Source organism: Lutjanus erythropterus, unplaced genomic scaffold (genome assembly GCF_056507025.1).
Source record: "Lutjanus erythropterus isolate fLutEry1 unplaced genomic scaffold, fLutEry1.hap2 Scaffold_155, whole genome shotgun sequence".
NCBI lineage: Eukaryota > Metazoa > Chordata > Actinopteri > Lutjaniformes > Lutjanidae > Lutjanus > Lutjanus erythropterus.
Window position 1 is genome coordinate 863,142 of NW_028146632.1, and position 21,859 is coordinate 885,000.

The 21,859-nt window shown below is 39.0% G+C and overlaps 1 protein-coding gene across 1 annotated transcript; it reads left to right on the top strand.

Annotated features, from left to right (window-relative positions):
* Positions 1-828: 828 nt before the first annotated feature.
* On the top strand, positions 829-18,425 carry LOC146304336 (uncharacterized). Its single transcript, XM_084714175.1, has 11 exons — positions 829-1,125; positions 10,830-11,017; positions 11,438-11,595; positions 12,439-12,714; positions 12,775-12,835; positions 13,867-13,962; positions 14,924-15,237; positions 15,511-15,692; positions 15,864-16,033; positions 16,688-16,902; positions 18,196-18,425. The coding sequence occupies exons 1-11, from the start codon at positions 829-831 to the stop codon at positions 18,423-18,425; spliced, it is 2,187 nt and encodes a 728-aa protein (XP_084570301.1).
* The last annotated feature ends 3,434 nt before the right edge of the window (positions 18,426-21,859 follow it).

Sequence of the window (21,859 nt, forward strand, 5' to 3'; positions counted from 1 at the left end):
TCTGTATAGAGAGAGATTAGCTTCATGGCAACATTCATCATCTTGTCATAAGAGCAAGGACACAATGATCATCATTCTCTTTGCACTGCAGGTTTTAACCTTGTATAGGAGGACTAGCACCACGTGCTGGTGCTGATGGTGCTGATGATGCTGATGATGCTGATGGTGCTGATGATGCTGATGGTGCTGATGGTGCTGATGATGCTGATGATGCTGATGGTGCTGATGATGCTGATGGTGCTGATGATGCAGATGTATCCATTATGTGTTCCATTTCACTGCTGGTACACTCATCTTCTGAAGTGTCACTGGAATCTCCTTCATTGGATTGTGGCAGTTTCTCTGGAAGTAGAAAATGATCTAAATTAAATCAACAGCACTCTTAATCTCACAGGCAGAATCTAGTACAGCATTTATAAAAACACAGAAATATGAAACCGAGTATCCATAGCAGTGTTAAATAGATCAAAAATTAAGAACATGCCCAAACCTTCAGGGTCAATTTCGATATCATCCGGTGTCATCCCTTTGTACTGCGACACAGTCCCCCTCTCCATGGCCAGGAGCACTTTGCTCATTCTGGCAAGCTGCAGAGTTCCTTGGGGCAACCAATAGTACTGTCGGTGGATGCCAATATCATGGCCTAAGAAGTCGGCCAGTTGGTCAGACTCATTTTCCTCAAGGTTCAAGACCTGTGACATTGTTGCAATATGTTTTCGAAGCTTTGTTGAAGTCAGTGCTTCAGGGTGTTTGGCACCACAGAGTTTGGTATATTTTTGAAGGCACTCTCCCCCTCTGTAGGCTGACAAGGCTTCTGGTCTTCCAAACATGAATAAATTATCATTCGGTACACTGCAGCTTTCACGCATCTCAGCTAGCAGCTCCATAGCAGTCACCATAGATGGTTTTAACAAGACAGGGACCATCCTCCCCCTTTTCCCTCGGATCTCCACTCTTGCAAAGTATTCGCACATCTGCCTTTCGAATGGAGTCAGGCAGATAGCCACGTCATCATGCAACGCTGACTTGTTCCAGGACCTAAAGGCAGTCAGTAACATCCTCGACACCTCTCCTGCTCTTCGTCTCTTCGTCTTCGTCTCTTCGAACCAAATTGGGGACACTCATGTACTTGGACCTCTTCACCACCAATACACGAGCCTATCCTAAAACTGGGGACACTTCACACACAATGTATCTGCACCAAACTGGGGACGTTTGTGTGTTGAACCCCTTACTATCAATGTAAGTCTGTATAATAACAATGTGGCTATGAACAAACACCCACATGCTCCTATATCTGAGCCACACTCAGAGAGACAAGTCAACAGACTATCACTATTTGGGCAAGAGAAACACACTGGATTAAGCTGTGCTCTCATATATCCACCGATCAGGTGATGACCTCAGCATGAACAAAGGGACAAACGAAAATGCTCAAATATGATCAATAGGTAACAATTCACATTAGCATGCAACTTGAACTTGGTAGCACTCATGCATTCAGACCTAGATCAGTGGCAGCTGCTGGCTAGAAGAGGCAACAAAAGTGCAGTGTAAGTACATTGATGAGTTTTCCATGGTGATTATTTCCCTGGTTAACTTAGGACACCTGTATTTCTGCTAATAATTAGTAGTTAGCTACAGAAAATAAACATAAATCCTATCTTTTGTCAGTTGGCAGTGTCAATCAATTTGATTTTCATTTTGCATTGTTTGAGAGTCATAACTAAACCTTGACTGAGTCACCAGATTATCATTGTTGTAAAATTATGTGTGACATCACACCAATATACTGTTTGGACTGACTGGTCTCCACAAAGGCTGTGCATGTCATCTGAAAGATATCTTGCTGAAGCAATGGCATAATGTTTAATGTTGTTATGAGAAGTCTTAAAATATTTCTGGTTCATAATGAGACTATGGCAAGATAAATTAGACTGTGGGGGGTTGCCACATTCTGGGTAATTAATGGAGAACACTGATATTAAAGTTAGAACCCTTTATAGGTTAAGTTGAAGGACAATTCATTTGTTGGCAAACCAGTACTGCACAGACATAAAACTTCTTTGTAATATTTGGTTGCACTAGGGCTTATGATAATCAATTGCCCTGTCTTCTAATGTTATCATCTCAGCTTCTTAGCTGTGATCTATGCTGCCTAAAAATGTTAACGTTGTTCAGCCCTGTGAACAATGTCTGCTTTTCTTACTCCACTAGCCTTGCTTTGATCTTGTAATAATAACTCTGTCACAGAGCTGTTGTCTCCGTATCTAATGTATCTAGATACAAAGACATCTCTAGAGGAGCATTAGAAACATCTGAATTCATCAAATGTCATATTGTATTCCACAGTCACAGCACACAGTAAGTCACTAACCCACTATAAACATGTACTTTTCTAAGTAACAATATATCTGACGAGAAAAAAGCAATTACACTGACTTACCATATACTCCCAAATTAGAAGCCCATCATCCTCACCAAGGTAGAGGCAAAGTGCCTTGAGAACTGCTTCCTTTTTGAGATTAACATCACTGTGTGAAGCCTGTGTGAAGAGATTCCACCGATTAAAACATTCATAAACACATAACTACAAAAAATATTTCCAATTTCCAACCTGTGGTAACCTACAAATACTGACTTCCAATCAGCTTTGTCAAGTTTGATCTATATAGCTCAATATTATGTCAAACATACTGTAAAAGTGACTTTTTTAACTACAAAATAACTGTGAAGCATGGCCTAGTTTTTATTTTAAAAAAAGTGAGGTATGAACATGTTGTTTTAACTCCTGTTTATTCAGAGACATACAGTACAGCTGACAACAATGCTGTCCTCTTAACACATAGGTGCTTAGTACAACTATAGCCCAATCTTATTATCACCACCTGAGAAAACAGGATTGAACTGGCACCTGTCTGATCACATGACTGCATCTCTAGCCCATATGGTATTATTGCCTTAAAAAGACAATATATATATTTTTTTATTTTTGCATCTTGCAAATAATCCAGACTTACTGATGACGCAAACTGGGGCTTCATATGGACAATACAATTACACAGTGTATGAAGTGTGTATGAAAAAAAATTCCATAACATCGTATACATAAATTTACAGGTAGTTTCTAGCCAGAAACATCTCCCTTCTTCTGGAAAACAGATGTCAGCTGGGGTAAAATATTGTCCAACTGTACCAAGAAGTTTGTCTCAAGTGGAAGTGTTGTAATCTGCTGGAATTCAGCATTTATCTGGTAGAAGTTAGAAGAGTAGCATGCCATCTTCTGCCCCCAAGTGGCCAAAATAAAGAACTGCTTCCTCTATAGGAGATTTGTCTCTCTCCAAATGTTGGTCATCTTTTGTTTTACCTTATCAGACTTTACATTTTAACAGCTGCACACTGAAATTGCATAATAAGGAGAGGGGAAAAGGCAAGCATGTGTTTACCTCATCAGTATGAAAGAATGCAGGCCACCTGACTTTAAACTCCCTGACTGCTGGGGCAATTCCTCTTGATGGATAGGGACAAAATTTGACCCACACATTCAGTACGTGACAGAAAGTAGGAAGTCAGTAGCAGTGGCTTGGCAGTCGGAAGGCATGGTGAGTCAATTTTTGATTTAAGTGCAAATTTTGCAAAACACTGTGACCAAACTTGCAGAAACTTATTTAGGTAAGTTTACATGTTTTATGGAGGGTCAAGAGTGCTGAAATACATTTGGAAGCATTAATTAAGAATTAGAATGGAAATAGATGAAGATTTGGAGTCACACCCAGCTGAATAGATTGAAATTTGGAAGTGGAACTCTGAGCATTGAGGAGCGTTTTGGGGCAATTCCACTTGATTCATAGGGACAAAATTTGACCCACACATTCAGTACGTGACAGGAAATAGGAAGTCAGTAGCAGTGGCTTGGCACGTCCTCACGTGGTAGATATACGAGTCAGGTGAACTAGGGCCACCATATACGTTAGTTTTAACAAAAGCTACTGCAAGTCAGTACACTCATATTTGGCTGAACAGGCCTCGGTCATGTACTTGCAAAGTCTGCTAGTCATATGTTGCAAAGACTGGCCAATGGCTTGTTCAACTTCGTAGGTCTTAGTCAGTGGGCTGATGGCCATTGCTGTTCCCTGGTCAGGTTTAGCCATAGATAAGATGGATGGATGGATGAACCCAACATCTAGCCTCAAGAGCCTTTAATGCAGAAAAAACTCCGGTTCGATCTCCGAGTGGCATCGAACACTAACAGAAGACTCACAAAGACCCAACCGTCTGGCATTCTGAAGCCCAACCCTCTAGCGCATAAATTCTCAAAGTGCGGCCCCCCGGCCAATGGCGGCCCACAGCAACATTTCTGGCGGCCTACAATGAATTACGGTTGGTAGTTTTAGTCCAACTGTACATTGCTTTGAAAGGAGAAATTTCTGTTTCGTGGTCTTTAGCGCCATATTTAGGGATAACCAGTAAATACAACTGTGGTTTACCTCGTAGAGACTCGATGGTGGTACCCTTGGATCCGGAATGTCCAAAAATGGGGGTGCAGAGCTTAGTTTCACGTCTCTACCACCTTTCCTTCAAACGTTATCCTCCGAAAACCCATCGAGGTATGCACCAGGGTCCTCAAGGTTCTGGTTGACCCATTTCCCGACCTCATAGAGACTCGAGGTTGCAACCATTGGATCCGGAATGTCTGAAAATGGGGGTTCAGAGCTTGGTTTCAAGTCTCTACCACCATCCCTTCAAAAGTTATCCCCCGAAACCAGTAAAGGTATGCACCAGAGTCCTCAAGGTTCTGGTTGACCCACTTCCCAACGTCGTAGTGACTCGATGGTGGCACCGTTGGATCCGGAATGTCCAAAAATGGGGGTGCAGAGCTAAGTTTCACGTCTCTACCACCATCCTTTCAAAAGTTAGCCCCCGAAACCAGTCAAGGTATGCACCAGAGTCCTTGAGGTTCTGGTTGACCCACTTCCCGACATTGTAGAGACTTGAGGTTGGCAACGTTGGATCCGGAATGTCCGAAAATGCGGGTGCAGAGCTTGGTTTCAAGTCTCTACCACCATCCTTTCAATAGTTATCCCCCGAAAACCAGTGGAGGTATGATAATGACATGGTGCTAGGGTTATAACCTAACACTGATGGCATCACAGAGCCCATGCTAGATCAAAGCACAGGGTCCATGACGTCATCACATTCCCTTTGATGACGTCACAGCCACCTAACATTCTGATGTGTTCACTTCTGTGTGTGTGTGTGTGTATGTTTGTGTGTGTTTGTGTGTGTGTGTGTGTGTGTATGTGTGTGGGTGTGTGTGTGCAGACAAAGTTATGGGGGTTCAGAGCCTGCTTGCAAGTCTGTACCACATTCCCTTCAAAAGTTATTCCACAAAAACCCGTCGAGGTATGCACCAGAGTCCTCGAAGTTTTGGTTGACCCACTTCCCGACCTTGTAGAGACTGGATGGTGGTACCGTTGGATCCGGAATGTCCGAAAATGGGGGTGCAGAGCTTGGTTTCAAGTCTCTACCACCATCCTTTCAAAAGTTATCCCCCGAAAACCAGTGGAGGCATGCACCAGAGTCCTCAAGGTTCTGGTTGACCCACTTCCCAACGTCGTAGTGACTCGATGGTGGCACCATTGGATCCGGAATGTCCGAAAATGGGGGTGCAGAGCTTGGTTTCAAGTCTCTACCACCATCCTTTCAAAAGTTATCCCCCGAAAACCAGTGGAGGTATGATAATGACATGGTGCTAGGGTTATAACCTAACACTGACAGGGTCCGTGACGTCATGACATTCCCTTTGATGACGTCACAGCCACCTAACATTCTGATGTGTTCACTTCTGTGTGTGTGTGTGTGTGTGTGTGTGTGTGTGTGTGTGTGTCAGTGTGACATCACAGAATTCTTTTGTGTCTTTGAGGACGTATCAACATTCTAGAACCTGTCTAGGACACATATAACAGTCAGCCTTTAGAAGACTCAAGACACACACAGCTTCACAAGTTGAAAAGATGCATGTGGACTGGACAGGACTTGGTTTACAGTAAGAGCTCTTTGACATTTCAGACACATTACTTTCAAATTGTTACTCTTGGTGGAAATGGGACTTTTGTTTTAGGACACACTTGAAAAGCATGTGAACCTGTCATATAACGTCCAACTGTAACCAAGTTGTTTGTGGTAGCTAGAGTTTAGACGGATGTTCTTTCACATTTCTGCATTTGGTTGTGTGCATTGTGCATTCGCTCCTGAGGCAAATGGAGATGACCACCTTTGTCTTCTGAAAACCTGTCCACCAACATCTGAGCAACATCTTTTTTGGTGCTATTGATCACCACAAGACATTCCTATGGTCAATATCTCCAAAACTTGCCAACTCATGTCAAAAAAATCTAGATGGATAAACAGAACTACAGGCCAGGGAAAAATGTGTATTTTTGATTTTGGTGTGAACTCTCCCTTCAAGAGAGAACACTGAACAGAATATATTCAAAATCGCTGCCATTGAGAGAAATGACACCCAAGGCCTTTCTCAAACCCAAGAGTGTAAAGTATGGACTTGTGTTCCTAGAGAGACACTTCAAGCTTGGAAGAATGAACTCACAAGGACATGAGCACACAGAATGGTGCTGACAGTTTGAGACGATGTGTTCTTGCTGGTACTGTACAATAACCCCCACACAGACGCTGCCTACAGTGCTCCAAAACACTTTTTCCACAACAGATCCTAAGCTTAGCTGCTACACTAACAATGAAATGTCTATTTATTATGAGGAAGCAACAAAAACCTCTTTTCAATTTACTACTGTTTGTTTTCTGAAGTGTTTTTAATTAACACAAGCCTTGAATGTTCTGTACATCACGAGCCAATGGCAGGAAAATCTCTGGCAATGGCTTTTATTTGAGTCTCACACTGGATTTAAAAAGTAAAGACTTAAGATAAAATAACTATTTATATCAGGGATGGACCAATGTTAGCTGCCACCATCGGTATACTTTACCAATAGACAGAAGAGGAGGCTCCTGAGCTGAGGAGGCGACTACAAGAGAGAAGAGCCAGGAGGAGGAGGAGGAGGAGGAGGAGGAGGAGGCTCCTGAGCTGCTGCTGATGATGATATTGTTGATGATGAGGATGGGGAGGAGGATGAGGAGTAGGAGGAGGAGGAGGAGGAGGAGGTGGCTCCTGAGCTGCTGCTGCTGATGATGTTGATGAGGAGGAGGGGGAGAAGGAGGAGGAGGAGGAGGCTCCTGAGGCTGCTGCTGATGATGATGTTGATGATGATGAGGAGGAGGATGATGAGGTTCCTGAGCTGCTGCTGACGATGATTTTGTTGATGATGATGATGATGAGGAGGAGGAGAAGAGGAGGAGGAGGCTCCTGATGATGATGATGATGTTGTTGATGATGAGGAGGAGTAGGAGGAGGAGGAGGAGGAGGAGTATGATGAGCTGCTGCTGATGATGACGATGTTGCTGATGAGGAGGAGGAGCAGGAGGAGGAGGAGGAGGAGGAGGAAGAGGTGGATGATGAGGATCCTGAGCTGCTGCTGATGATGTTGTTGATGATGATGATGATGATGATGATGATGATGATGAGGAGGAGGAGGAGGAGGAGGAGGAGAAGAAGGGCTCCTGAGCTGCTGCTGATGATGATAATGATGTTGTTTATGAGGAGGAGGAGGAGGAGGAGGAAGACGAGGAGGAGGAGGAGGAGGAGGCTCCTGACCTCCTGATGATGATGATGATGATGTTGTTGATGAAGAGGAGGAGGAGAAGGAGGAGGATGATGAGGCTCCTGAGCTGCTGCTGATGATGACGATGATTTTGTTGATGATGATGATGATGATGATGATGATGACGATGATTGTTGTTGAATTTGCCTCACTTGCCTCACTAGCTCTTAGATTGTTCCCTGAGTCTCTCTTTATATGGGTGACAATGCAGTCGTGAAGGGTCCAGTCATAGGTCATCTAACCTGAACAGGCACACTAGTAGTTGGTCACTCTGCACAACTACAGTCCACAGCTGCACAAGTAGGAGAGTAGTGCATCCCCCAGATACTTTCTCCTGAGGTCCCAAGGTTATGGCTTATCGGGCAGACAGACTGTCTCCACATTCTCTATCAGGGCACAATACATGAGCAAGGCCGACAGATACAGTGATTTAGAGCAAAGAGGTGCATAGTTTCTTGTTTTGCACTTATGCCCAATAGAATTTGTGTACACATAGATAGACACATGAGGCCCATACATGGAGGCTTGTCAAATTCCAAATTCCAAAATTCCAAATTCCTAATCTGAATTCTCCACGATCGAGCTTCATATGTATATATATATATATATATGTATATATATATGTGTATACATATATATATATATATATATATATATATATATGTATATGTATATATATATATATATGTATATATGTGTATACATATATATATATATATATATATATATATATATATATATTATGGCATGCCGTTCAGGAAATTATTATATATATAATATGAAGTTTGAATATATGGAATGATTGAAACTTGAATATATGGAATGAAACTCTGAATATATGGAATGAACCTTGAATATATGGAATGAACCTTGAATATATGGAATGAAACTCTGAATATATGGAATGAAAGTTAGAAAATATGGAATGAACCTTGAATATATAGAATGAAACTCTGAATATATGGAATGAAACTCTGAATATATGGAATGAACCTTGAATATATAGAATGAAACTCTGAATATATGGAATGAAACTCTGAATATATGGAATGAACCTTGAATATATGGAATGAAACTCTGAATATATGGAATGAACCTTGAATATATGGAATGAACCTTGAATATATGGAATGAAACTCTGAATATATGGAATGAAACTTGACGTCATCAAGGTACTAGCGCCATCTTGTGTTTTCTCTGTATGGCTTGGATGCTGTAGCACGAGCACAGTCAAAATGAGTGAGTCGGCCAGAGATATAGTTGCAGCAATTTTGAGTAACGAAGACATAATTAACACCTTGGCTAATGCACATAGTCATGGTAACCGTACTAATTACCGCAGTACGGACGAAGAACTTACTGCAATTTTTCATCGAGGGAGACCGAGGGCAGGCTCAGGTCAGGCCGCGCCTGCATTTCAGGCCGTGCCTGCATTTCAGGCCATGGCCTCGATAAATACAGAGTCAAACTCAACTTTGACCTCACAGGAGTCCCTGACAGCAGTTCCTAAATACAACCTTCGCCCTTTCACACGAAAGGGACCAAGATACAGGAGGTAAGAAAAAGCGCATTTGGCTGAAGCACACACGTCTCCACAATCACAAAAACCTTCATTTATGTTCACTTTTGTCGCCACAGAGGACTGTGGATTCGTAAAGTGTCCTTTGAACATATATTACATATATACATATTCTTTATCCGCAAATAAGTGTATTAAAAGTGTGCGTCTGTGTGTCGGGCATGACGGAAGCGTGCGCACACGTCTCCACGATCAAAAAACACTTTTCATTAATGGTAAACAGCGTGCGCGCGTTTGTGTAAAATTATTCTCACTAATAAGTAATGAGGACGTATAACTGTAGTTATAAAGTCTATTAAATATCAACAGACCTGCAGAGTGCACACAGGATGTGATCACAGCTGTCAGATCGTTTTTGACAGATCAGTCACACGACAACTGGAGCAGCTGTAGTGATTTCATTGAGATCCAGAAAAACAAGGATTGAACAGTTACGATCTTATATCTGACCACGAGACCAGGCCGACCCGAGGAGAAAACGGTATGTTTACTTCTGTCAGAGTCTAATGCTGGGTGGATAATCTGTGCGTAATTTTACGCACTGGTTGAAGCTGCACTTCAATCTGGCTCTGGTGAGTTCTTTCGGATTGAGGTTTCGCGGCCAGTTTCTGCTCTACCCCGCTCCTCACTCATCTCCCCCGCTTCTGTTAAAATATAACTTCAAGGTGCTTCACTGTAAAACATAACCAATTACATATCTGCATGACTTTTAGGGTTCATGTATTGTATTGCTTTTTGCAGGCGTTCATGTAAAATGAAGTTACACATGAATCTGCTCTGGAAACGTTCTGTCGTCTCCATATATTGTGCGCGCTCACACCTTCACTTCTCCAGCGAGGAGATCTGTCTCCCGGCTCTAAAAATCTCTCTCTCTCTCTCTCTCTCTCTCTCTCTCTCTCTCTCTCTCTCTCTCTCTGTCTGTCACTTTCCTTATTCTTTTTTCTCCTGGTTTTCACCTGGCGCACTTGATTCTTCAAGGTGATGAGAGTTGACTTTCTGATTGGCTTATTACGTGTTCGGCCTAAACTCATCCATGAATTAATGAGGGCACTTGGGTACCGCTGATAGGTGTGTCCCGCCGTGCGTTGTTGGCGCAAGGCAGGATACCCCTGCTCCCCTGACGCATGACCGCAAGGGTAGATTTGGACACATCTTGATTGCGCCACTTGCGCTTGAGATCAGAGTAAGATAGGGCCCAAGCCCTGTGAAAATGATGTGAACAACAAAAAATATGCAACAATATACATAAAAGTGGTACACATAATGTACAGCACCAATAATGCTGAAGATTAGGTGTGTAAGTGTGATCAATATTGACAATCAGCCACTATAATAAATAATTAATTGCAGTTCAAAAATAAATTTACTGTCAAAATAATTACTTATTTGTAAAGAGAAAAAATGTGAATATACAGTACATGCTTGAATGTTTAATGTAATTATTATTATTTTTTTTAATTTCTTTAATGTTTCTCAGGTTTCAAGCTCAGTTAAGCTGTCCTCATCCTGCTCAGTCCTTCACTAAAGAGGTGATTCTGCTGCCAGATCACAGAGTTACCCATGTACCAAGGCGAGCAAAAAAAGCTTGGCTTTTTGAAAATGGCCATGTAAGGTCAGCTGTAGAATTTGGCTGTGACTGGAACGCCAGCAGGGTAATAGAGGAAATAACAGCGGCCTTCCAGCCAGTTGTGGAGGGATGCAGGTAAGCTTTGAGTCTGTTTTGTCAGAATTGTCACCTGTTTTATATTATTTACATGTATGTGCAATAATAATATGAAACACTATGAAAGGTTAATTTTGAGTGTGTGTGTATTTGTGTGTTGTAAATTTAAATAGTTTTTATGTTCCATTTTGCTGCTGATCTATACTGATGAGCTGGGATATGTAACAAAATGCAAACAATTCAGCCTTTTTTCCAGTACATTATGGTTGTATATATGTTGTGACAAGTCCTTCAAACTTATATTCAACTAACTTAAATTAGTTTAAGTAGCTGAAAAAACTGACTTAATGTCATTTCTGTTTGCACACAAATGATTTGAAGCTAAAAACCTTTCCATGTTTTGTAGTGTAGTCTTTTACATTTAACATAAGTTTCATTGTGTGCTTTTCATTCCCTCAGGTTACAAATTTTGTTGCCATGCCACAACAAATTAGTAGAGCCATCCCTGACCTCGAAACAGACCTTGAGTGGAGAGCTTTTGAAAAAGCTATTCCATCAAAAGTCCATTTATGTCAGGCCTGACAGGGTCATTTTAAGTGAGGAGAAAGAAGCTGTAAGTAGTGATAAAGAATTTTAAAAATGTATATGACAGTAACAGTGGTGATATTGAATCTTACACTGGATGTCTTTAGGGACAGTTCACTCCAAAATCAAAAATACATGTTTGTCCTCTAGCCTGTAGTGCTATATATCCATCTAGATTTTTTGGTGCGAGTTGCAGAGTTTTGCAGATATTGGCTGTAGAGATGTCTGCCTTCCCTCCAGTATAATTGGACTAAATGGCACTTGTCTTGTGGTGCTGAAAGCGCTAACAATACATTTGAAAAAATCAACAACAATTCCAAAAATCATGACCCGGTTCCTCCAAATAATTGGAGAATAATTAGAAGTTGCCAGCACTACAGGCCCGGGGAAAATATGTATTTTGATTTTGGGATGAACTGTTCGTTCATGCACTGTTACTTGTACTATGCTTTGACCTAAAACAAAAATTGTTACATTGTTTTATTGCCAGTATAGTGTACTGGATCAATGAAGTATGTTGTATTTATCTGCTTGAATCAACAGTCATATTCTGATGGAGACAGTAGCCATACAACCACCTGTGAAATACAGGACAAGTATGGTAAATATTTTTATATATATATTTTTCTATATGCATCTACTATATAAAGAAAATTAAAATGGTGTTGGTTCTGCATTTGTTTTGTCTACATAACTTATTTTTAAACAAATTTAAATTTATTTTAAGTAATACTTTGTGTGGAATAGAATACATAATCTAACTCATAATATGTGCATTGTGCAAGTCTAAAATGTGTTCTGATGCTCAATTACATAAAATTTAAATGTTACCGAGAAGTTAAATGTTAATGTACTGTTCTCCCATGTTCTTGCAGTCATTGGTAGTGTGCCTGTCACTTCCACAGAAATGGACTCAGCCATCTCCACTGTTGAGGCGCAGTCCCTCTCCAGTACAGCTCCTTCAACCTCCGCTGCTGATGATGTTATCTGGTGTGTTGCCAGCCAAAATATTTGCACAGATGCACCTTCCATCTCATTTGACACCCTCACCGTGCCCACCAGTGCTGCTGTCATCAAAACTGATGATATTCCCAGCTTGTCCAGTAGACCCTCTTCCATCTCCAGTACCAACACCCATGGCTTGCTGATTGGTCCCAGTGTCAGTGCTGGTGGTGACACGCCTGGTTTCTCTGCCAGTTACACCTCTGCAGTGTCGCATGGTCCCACCCAACCCAGTGCATCTGGCAGTAGTCCATCCAGCACATCCTACAGGTTCGTCTTTTGCATTTTCTTTGTCTCTTTTCACACAGTATTTCCATGGTCCAAGCTTTATAACAGCAGGCCTTATTTACAGTACAATTTTGTGTAAGAATTGATTGACTTAATTTACTAAATGATTATGTCCCTGTTTTTTACACACTTACTAATAGACCGGTTTCAGTGCAACGTCATCACAGAGTTGTGTGCACAATTAAGGGACAGAAAGCTGACATGTCCACATAACGCAACCAGTGTTGTTAACAGATTTAGCAACTGTTCAGACACTTTTAGTGACTTAACTTCTAAAAAGCAATTAGCAACAAGTTTAGCGACTTATTCTGCAAACAACCTAAGGGTCTATCTCTTTCTCTCATTCCCCTGGGCTGCTGTCAGGCAGGAGGACAGTCGTGTCTACAAGGGAACCCCAGAACCGTGAAAAAATCTAAACCATGAGAGTTTTGCAATTCAAAACTGGCAGGCCATGATGTAAATTTTTTTTTCTTTGAATTAATTAGCTTATTGACACAAATGTTACGACCTGCTCATGATAAACCAGCTCAATAACCAATAAAAACCACATAAGTTGAGCAAGATTAACAGGACTTGTCAGCAACCTATTAGGTTTCTGTGACTCAGCTCCCTTTAGCTAAACATTTATTTGAATAGCAAACTTAGTGGAACGATTTCATATAGATACCTGATGATGACACTAAGAGGCAACTCTTGTTAGCCAACATTGTATATAATATATTAATATGACATGAAAAATAAAAAAACAGATGCAACCCTACATGGTATTTCATGATTGAATCAAAAAGACTGTTGACTGCACTCTTTTGACCAGCTACTAAAGCTGTTTAGTAAACACACCCTGTAATGTTTGTAAACAAAAACTCATCTATGCACTGTTTATTTGACAACATCCCAGTTATTAAACCATTAAAGGAAGTTCTTTGTCCTGTGGTAATGCAACTGTCTGTGTTAACTTAATATATTTGTATCTTAATAATACCCATTATAGACTATATTATTTTATTTTGTAGTACATACCTTGACCTGTTTGAGGAAGAATACCTCTCTGATGACCCTGATCTTCAGGAAGCCATTTCAAGGTCTTTAGAGTCCAGCACAAGTGACAGGTCAGTGGGAGATATACAAAATCTTATTCTTTAATGTAACTAATAACTTATATTGTATAAAATAGCAGCAAAATGAAGCAGCAAGCTGCAGCCCAAATAGGTCATTCATATCAAAATGTATGCACAATACTGTTTTTTTCCCCCCTTATCTGATATTGTTGCATATTATGCCTTTAAAAGTCAATTCACTGACTAATTACCAGACAGCAGAGCCAAAGTTCTGTGTTATATTTTATTATTTTCTACATTTTCTATTTTCTATGTGTTAATATACATTGATCTTCTATACCACATATTCTATTCAATAATTATTTTTTGTTTATACCTCATTCTGTTCTGTACAGATAGGCTGACAGAGGGAGGGAGCTGGTTTAAGGAGGGGGGGGCTGTAGTTGGATCACTGGGGTTTCAGGTGTGATTGTGTGGTAATTGTAAATGGTTTACGTGGCTCATGGGTCAGTTAGGAGGGCCCCTTCGCAGAATTTTGCCTTGGGCCCCAGGGAGGTCAGGACCAGCTCTACTGTAGGTAATACACTTACTATCGATGAGTACCTTGTACAGGTCCACTTCAAATAATCTGACCTATCCCTTAAAAGGTTATTATGGAACTTTTGCCCAGTGACTCCCACAATACAGTGCCAACCCTCAGCCTGAAAAAGTAAAGAAAAAGTAAAACTGCTCCTTTCCATTGTTATTATTGAGTCTGACACCATTATTGTTGAAAGTTTTTATGAAAAGGATTTTGAGTAAATATTACTTACAATCTTGTGAATATTACATTGTAGTTCAGTGGGTAAAATTATTACCAATGATACTAACTAAAGCCCTGTGATGAACTGGGAACTTGCCAATGTCAGCTGGGATAGGCTCCAGCCCCCCGCGACCCATCAAGGATAAGCGGTTACAAACAATGAATGAATGAATGACTAAGCTGTATTTATTTTGTTTACCATTGTTTCAGTGACTTAAAGATGACGTTGGAGAAAATAATGGAGCAGATCACTTCCAGAATAAATGATGACAGCACTGTACGCTTCAATATCATAAGAAGAAACGTGTGGGATGGAGCATCCAGAGCCATGGGCAGATTTAACTTTTCACCCGAGAAGAAGGTAGATGTTAAATTCACCGATGACTATGGATTGTCTGAGGGTGCTGTGGACAATGGAGGACCTTCCCGGGAATTTTTCCGGCTCTGTCTACATGAAATCAAAGACAGAATTGGCATCTTTGAGGGCCCACCTAATGCTAAAGTCCTCACATGCAACTCCAAAGGTACTTATGATTAAATGTATTCATATTGTTCTAAGAGCCCACCACTGTATTTATTTTGGACCAATAATTTGTATCTGAAATTATTTGTGAGGAAATATGAGATTTTTTTTTTCTTTTTCTTTTTATAAAAAAATTTGATAAAAGAAAATTAGCAATTAATACTATGGTTAAAATGAACATGAGTTCTCTAATCTCACAGATAGGTGGCAATGTGATGAACAATATTTTGATTTAATCATCTGATATGTGATTTTTTATTTCATTTGATAACAGCGATGAAAGACAACGGATACTTCTATGCTGGCCAGATCATGGCAATGTCGATTGCCCATGGAGGACAGAGTCCATGTTTTCTGTCAGAACTCATGTATGAGTGTCTTCAAAAGGGTCCAGACAATGTAAAGGTCGAACAAGAACATATTGCTGATGAAGAAACAAGATCACAGGTGCAGTCGGTGAGCATATTTTCATTTGATTCAATCATACTTAGACACTAATTATTAATTTTGCATGCTCTTATGAACCAACAAGTTAAACAAGTAAACTAACAGCTATACATCTTCATTTGAAATAATAGAATCAATAAATATTTATTACCTTCATATTTTAATGCTTGTTATTTTCAGATCTTACAGGCTGAGACTGAATCACAACTGCAAGATACAGTTGCACAGGCAGCCAGCTTGATCAGTCCTGCAGGTCACAATGTACGAATAACACTGGAAAACAAGAAAGAGAGTGCTTTGGACTTGGCTCACTGGTATGTCCTCCAGCGGACCCGTGCCCCTTTTGAAAGGTATGTCGTATGTTGTAAGGTATTAACATACTATAATCATACCTTAGCAGATAAATAAAGGCTTATTTCATGGTAGTGTTACATGGTAGTGTCACAATACTGGAATTTCTAATTTTGATACAATACTTTGAAAAATATTGATATTCAGTCCTGACTTTGAAAAATATCAGTTTTTGATAGAAAATTAGAAATGATGGAAACAAGACAACACTTTGATTAAGTAAGAAAAGGTGGAACTATGTGGGTAGTGCAGCAATGTGTGTCAACACACTGTTGGTGAGAGGAAAGAGTGAAAAAATGCAGCTGGTACCAGAGTATCAATACTGTTAAAAATCAATATTAAAAGAATTCCAAATATTCAGTATCAATATGATCAATATTCGGATATTTTTGACAACACTATTTCCTTGGGTTAAAACTTTGGAAATACAAGAAATATAAGAGGAAAGCTACAGATATTTATTTTTGAGTTGCTACGATACAAACTATGTTGCCACAATATAAAAAATTATTCTGGATGAATGTAGAGTTACATTTTATAGTGCATCAGTGTAAGTGAATGTATCATTTATTTTGTCTACAATTAATTATGGGACCTCACTGAATTAAAATCACATGAACTACACATTACAATTTTTATTTCATTTTTACAAGATTCAGAGATGGCTTGAAGTCTCTAGGTGTCCTAGAGGCCCTCCAGAGATACCCTCTACAGGTGAAGACCCTTTTCGTGAAGACTGAAAAGGGTCTAACAGCAACTGATGTGGAGAATCTCTTCCACGTCATTCACTCTGAAAGAGGGAGTAATAGATTCCAAGAGGAGTGTCGGACCCTGGCTTTCTGGCAAGACTATCTTCAGGATGCTGAATGTAAGTCTGGCATTTAGTGCAATTTGAAGACATTATTTTCTAAATTGTTTTGACTGCATCATAGTTGTACATGATATTAGTAAAAACTAACATATAATAAAGTGTTTTAATTTGATCAGTTTACTATGTAGTACAGTTGATATGTACCATAACTGTACTGCAATTACATTTAAAATTAAGATTGATTCATAGAAAACATTGCATTGTATTGCAAATTAGCAAATGCACATCCACCACCATGAATGGCTGTTCTGTGCAAATAATATCCAACTTATATATCCAGTTGACTAAGACAAGATTAGCCTGGATTCATTATGGCTCTCACCAACTCTTTTTATATTTTTATCTTTTATTTGCTGCTAAGTTAATCAGTATATTGACCACATTGCTGTGAACTTTGTCTATGACATTTTCAGCAACCTTTTAAATTAAAGTGTAATTTCAATTTTAAAAAAATGCTTAATGGTGATTTAAGGAAATTTAACTACTCACCTCTTTTACTATAACTTTTACATTTCTGCAGTGGTATAATACTTACATGAAAATGTTAGGGCTGCCCCCTGATAGACTCAAATCATTAGTCAGAGTCCCCGTAGTTCACTGAGGTTCTTCCAGCCACACATTTGTTTTTTTTCCTTTTTCAGTCAGTGTGCATCACAGTTACAGGGCAAAACAGATAGAAGCTACAAACATGCACAGGGCGAAGATTTCAATGAGGAATTTAAGGGAATCAAATATATTTCATATTAGTTGGTGCACAAAAAATGTCCTCAAGACCACATGTGCTGTTGGTTGACTGAAGAGACAAGATAAACGAGTGGTTGGTAAACAAGTTTCAGCTCTTGTTTTTTATTTGCATCATTGAACACAGAGCAATGAAACAGCATGACAGGCTGTAAACTTTACAAACCGAGTCTCTAAATCACCACAAAACTAACTGTGATGGAAGCAGGGAAGAATGATAGAGATGCTGAGTAGTAGTAGTAGTAGTAGTAGTAGTAGTAGTAGTGATGCGCTGTCAGACACTTCATCAAGATACACGCACATGCAGATCATGCGTACAGGTCCAGTGATTTTTATAACTGAACTACAGGAGGACACACTCTTTTAATTTCTCTGACTGTGTGAAAAGATGACAAAGAAGGGTATTAAACCAAGAGTGTAACTGGTAAAACACACTCATATAGGAGCAAACCTGATTCAACAAAAGAAAATCTTAGTCAGGGACAGCCCTAGAAAATACCAGTAGATGAAGTCATCATTTAATTCTTACTTACTTTTTATGTTTTACAGTTGAAAACGACGTCTCTCTGGAGGATATTCTTGTTTTCTTTACTGGATGTGACAGCATTCCAGCACTGGGTTTCTCTCCAAAGCCAAGCCTTGAGTTCACCCATTCTCGATTTCCAGTGGCCAATACTTGTGGAAACATTCTTCACATACCAGTACATGCAGTATACACTTCTTTCAAATCTGACATGGATTTTGCCATAAGCAATTCTCCAGGGTTTGGAAGAGCGTGAGAGGTAATATTTTAGGGATGGGTATCAGTGCTCAATACCTTAAAGGTATCAATTGAAATAACCCAGTACCAGGTAGTATCAAAAATTCTCCAGTTAAGTAATACCTGTGCCTATAATGGAGAGGTTGTAGAGCTTGAATTATGATGAGGATGTTTTTTTCTTGTTGTTGTTATTTTCAAATAATGGCTGTTATTTAATTTTGTTATTTGTGAGACAAAAAAATCAACATTTACTCTTATAAGGACATGAAAAAATATACAGTAAAACAATTTAAGTTCTTGTTACATTTGTGGATATATTTAAGACATGTTTTGTGTTTCAGATTCAATAATGTGCAGTGAGTGAACTTTTCTTTTTAAAAGTTGATAAATATCACACTTTCTGCATTGCAGTCAACCAGTCCTCCAACATGAATGACCATCCTCTGTCATTTGTCAATTTGTTCTCTGTCATTTTGTCAATGTTATCTAAGCCAATTGCTAGGGCAGATTGTTCCCTCTCTTTAGGTTGTGATATGGCCCTCTAATAAATAAATGTGCTATGTTCCTACTTTGTATGTGTTGGCTTATTAACCTTTAAGTGTCTACTGTGGCAAGATAGTTTAAAAAACGTACACAAAATAAATTTATTTAAGAACTTAAAAAATACAGTTTTCATTTTAATCACAGGGGTTTAATCAATACAGTTGTACTTTATGTGTAATGATACATAAGAAAATATACACTGCACTTGTATAGTGGTAACAACTATGTTTTTCATGAAAGAAAAGTGTATTTTAAGCATTTCTACAATGTATTTTAAGTATTTACACATCTGATGACCTGTAGATTTCTCTTGTACTTTGTTTTCCTTTAAAAGGCCTTTTGAAATCGAAAATTTCACAAAATAACACTTTATATTTTGTGATTCTCTAAATTACTTAGCATCTAATATAACAATGAAGCGTGTGTTTGTCTGACACCACAATGACTTCTATATGATGAACAGCAACATAATAACAGACATTCAAGCATTTCTTTGAAGCAGATTACATGCTGTTAGAAAAAGTTCGATCCCATGGTTTCCATCATCAGTGAAGGGGTTAACTGCCCTTAACTCAACATCCCACTGATGGTGGTCATAAGGGGGCTGCACAGGCATATGATTGAATGGTCTTTGATGCTGAGGAAGTTGGAGCATTCCAACTGTCCACAGTTGTAGTGGAGAGTGACTTTCCATTGTCCTCAAGCTGTGGTGGTTCCACTGGTTTACAAACTCATCCACAGATCTGTTTATTCTTGGGAGGTAAACATGGTGAAGACCCCTAATGTGAAGTGGGTCAGTGCTATCTAAAATTTCAGCATTTTCCATAAAGAGGAAAAGGTCTTTAAAGTATGCTGATACCACCCTGTTTAGTTCTCCCCAAAATCTTTCAATTCTTTGATTATGAACGCTACGTCCAACCATAAAACTACCTCTGTTTGCCCCTCGGTTCTCAATCATAAACCGTGCAATATCAATGTTCTCACTACCAGCATCTCCCCTGACACGTTGTGGGAGTCCAAACTGATCCACAGCATCCTGGAAAAGTTGCAAAGAAGTTGATGCTCTATTGTCTGTGCAACATCTCAGGTAGGTAATGCAGCGACTATAGCCATCAACTCCTCCATGAAACACAAAACCCCATGGATTTAACTTGTGGTTTGTGTCAATATGCCTGAAATAAGAAGAAATATTACTATTAGTAGTAGAAATATAACAATAATGATAAATAACAATAATGATAATAATAATGTTATTATTAATAGCAGTAGTAGTATCAACCACACTGGATGTACATTAAAATTTATATTTTATATATGTGTATATATATATATATAGCATAAAATAGCAAAAAAACCAAAAAAAAACATCAAAAACTCAGTAGTAATGTCTCTTTCCAGAAAGATCTTACTCAAGACAATCTACTGACCTTGTTGTGAGCAGTTTCATGCTGGAACTATTTTGTAATCCCTTGTTAAACAGTTCACAAAAAAGTCGGATTTAGCTTGAGTAACCGGGTCACGATTTTGGGAAAGAAACATTACTATTGAGTTTTTCCAAATGTATGTTTTTGGCTTTTTGAGCACCACAAGCTAAGTGTCACCTAGTTCCTCGAGTGTCAACTACTAGGAAACTCACACAAAAGCAACCTGAATAGCACTACAAGTAGGAGGAAAAATGTATTTTTGATTTTGGGGTGAATTGTCTCTTCAAATTCTTTGGTTTTGTTGTCCTTCCTTTTTCTATCAGTTTGCTTATTTCTGCTTATTGATTAAAAAAAAAAATACAATCCCAGAGATAGGGTGGCCAGGTGTCCCACTTTTCTGTGGGATCTGCACTTTTTATTTTTATTCATTTTTATAATGTCCCACATTTTGATTAACTCTCAAACCATGGTAGGACAGACACTTCTCTAAAATTTCATCTGCACAGAAAGTGGGGAAGGCTGTCATCACAGGGCTGTTTGATGTCAATCAAACTGCGCACATGTGGGTCAAGTGTAGGATAACCTGATACCATCTTTGCTACACTACAGCCAGTGGGAGAAATTGCGAGTCACAAGTCATGCACTATGCAGATTTAGAATAATGGAAACTGACAAAGAGGGAAAGTAGCTTCAAAAAAAGACTGGGAAACTACTCATCTAGAGTAGAGATGTCATTCTTTTTTTTTTTTTTTTTTTTTTTTTGGACTCAAAATTTTAAACTACTTCTCAGCGCTCTTTGTCCCACATATGGTTTGTTGGGATTTGATCACCCGATCCAGAGATCATTGATAGAAGTGTTTGATATAAAGTAAATAAAAGAATATAACAATGCAAATAAAAAGAAATAGAAAAATTGTTAACACTTAGTAAGGGAGCATAATTTGAGTGTCATTTAATGCAACAACTTTTCAATTATCATGAATTCTTCGTTATTTATGATGTTAATCCCTTCTTCAGTGGCAAGTCTGCAACTAAAGTGATGGACCAAAAAACTGACCAGTCACAGGAATAAGTGTGTTGTAATCATGACTTCATCAGGTTTGTGGCCCTTCTGAATATTTAGGAATTATTTATTTGAAAAAAAAAAAAAAATACAAATGCAATTGTGATAATAATTTCTGACTCCATTTCAATGATCAGTAATTCAGTTAGGGGAATTTAATGCATATGTGTCATGTGTTCATGAGCAAGAAAGCTTTGATTTCACAGTTATACCACCATTAATCATAATGTTATTTATCAGTGTTAAGATGAACAGGTCACCACTTTATTTAAATGTATTTATTCAACAGAATAAATGTGCACTACTATGACTGGTCAGTTTTTTTGTCCTGTCCCTTTAATTTAATTTAATTTAACTTAAAAGACTTACCTCTGAAGAAGACATTAAAATCATTAATTACTCAGAAATTATGATGATTAAAAT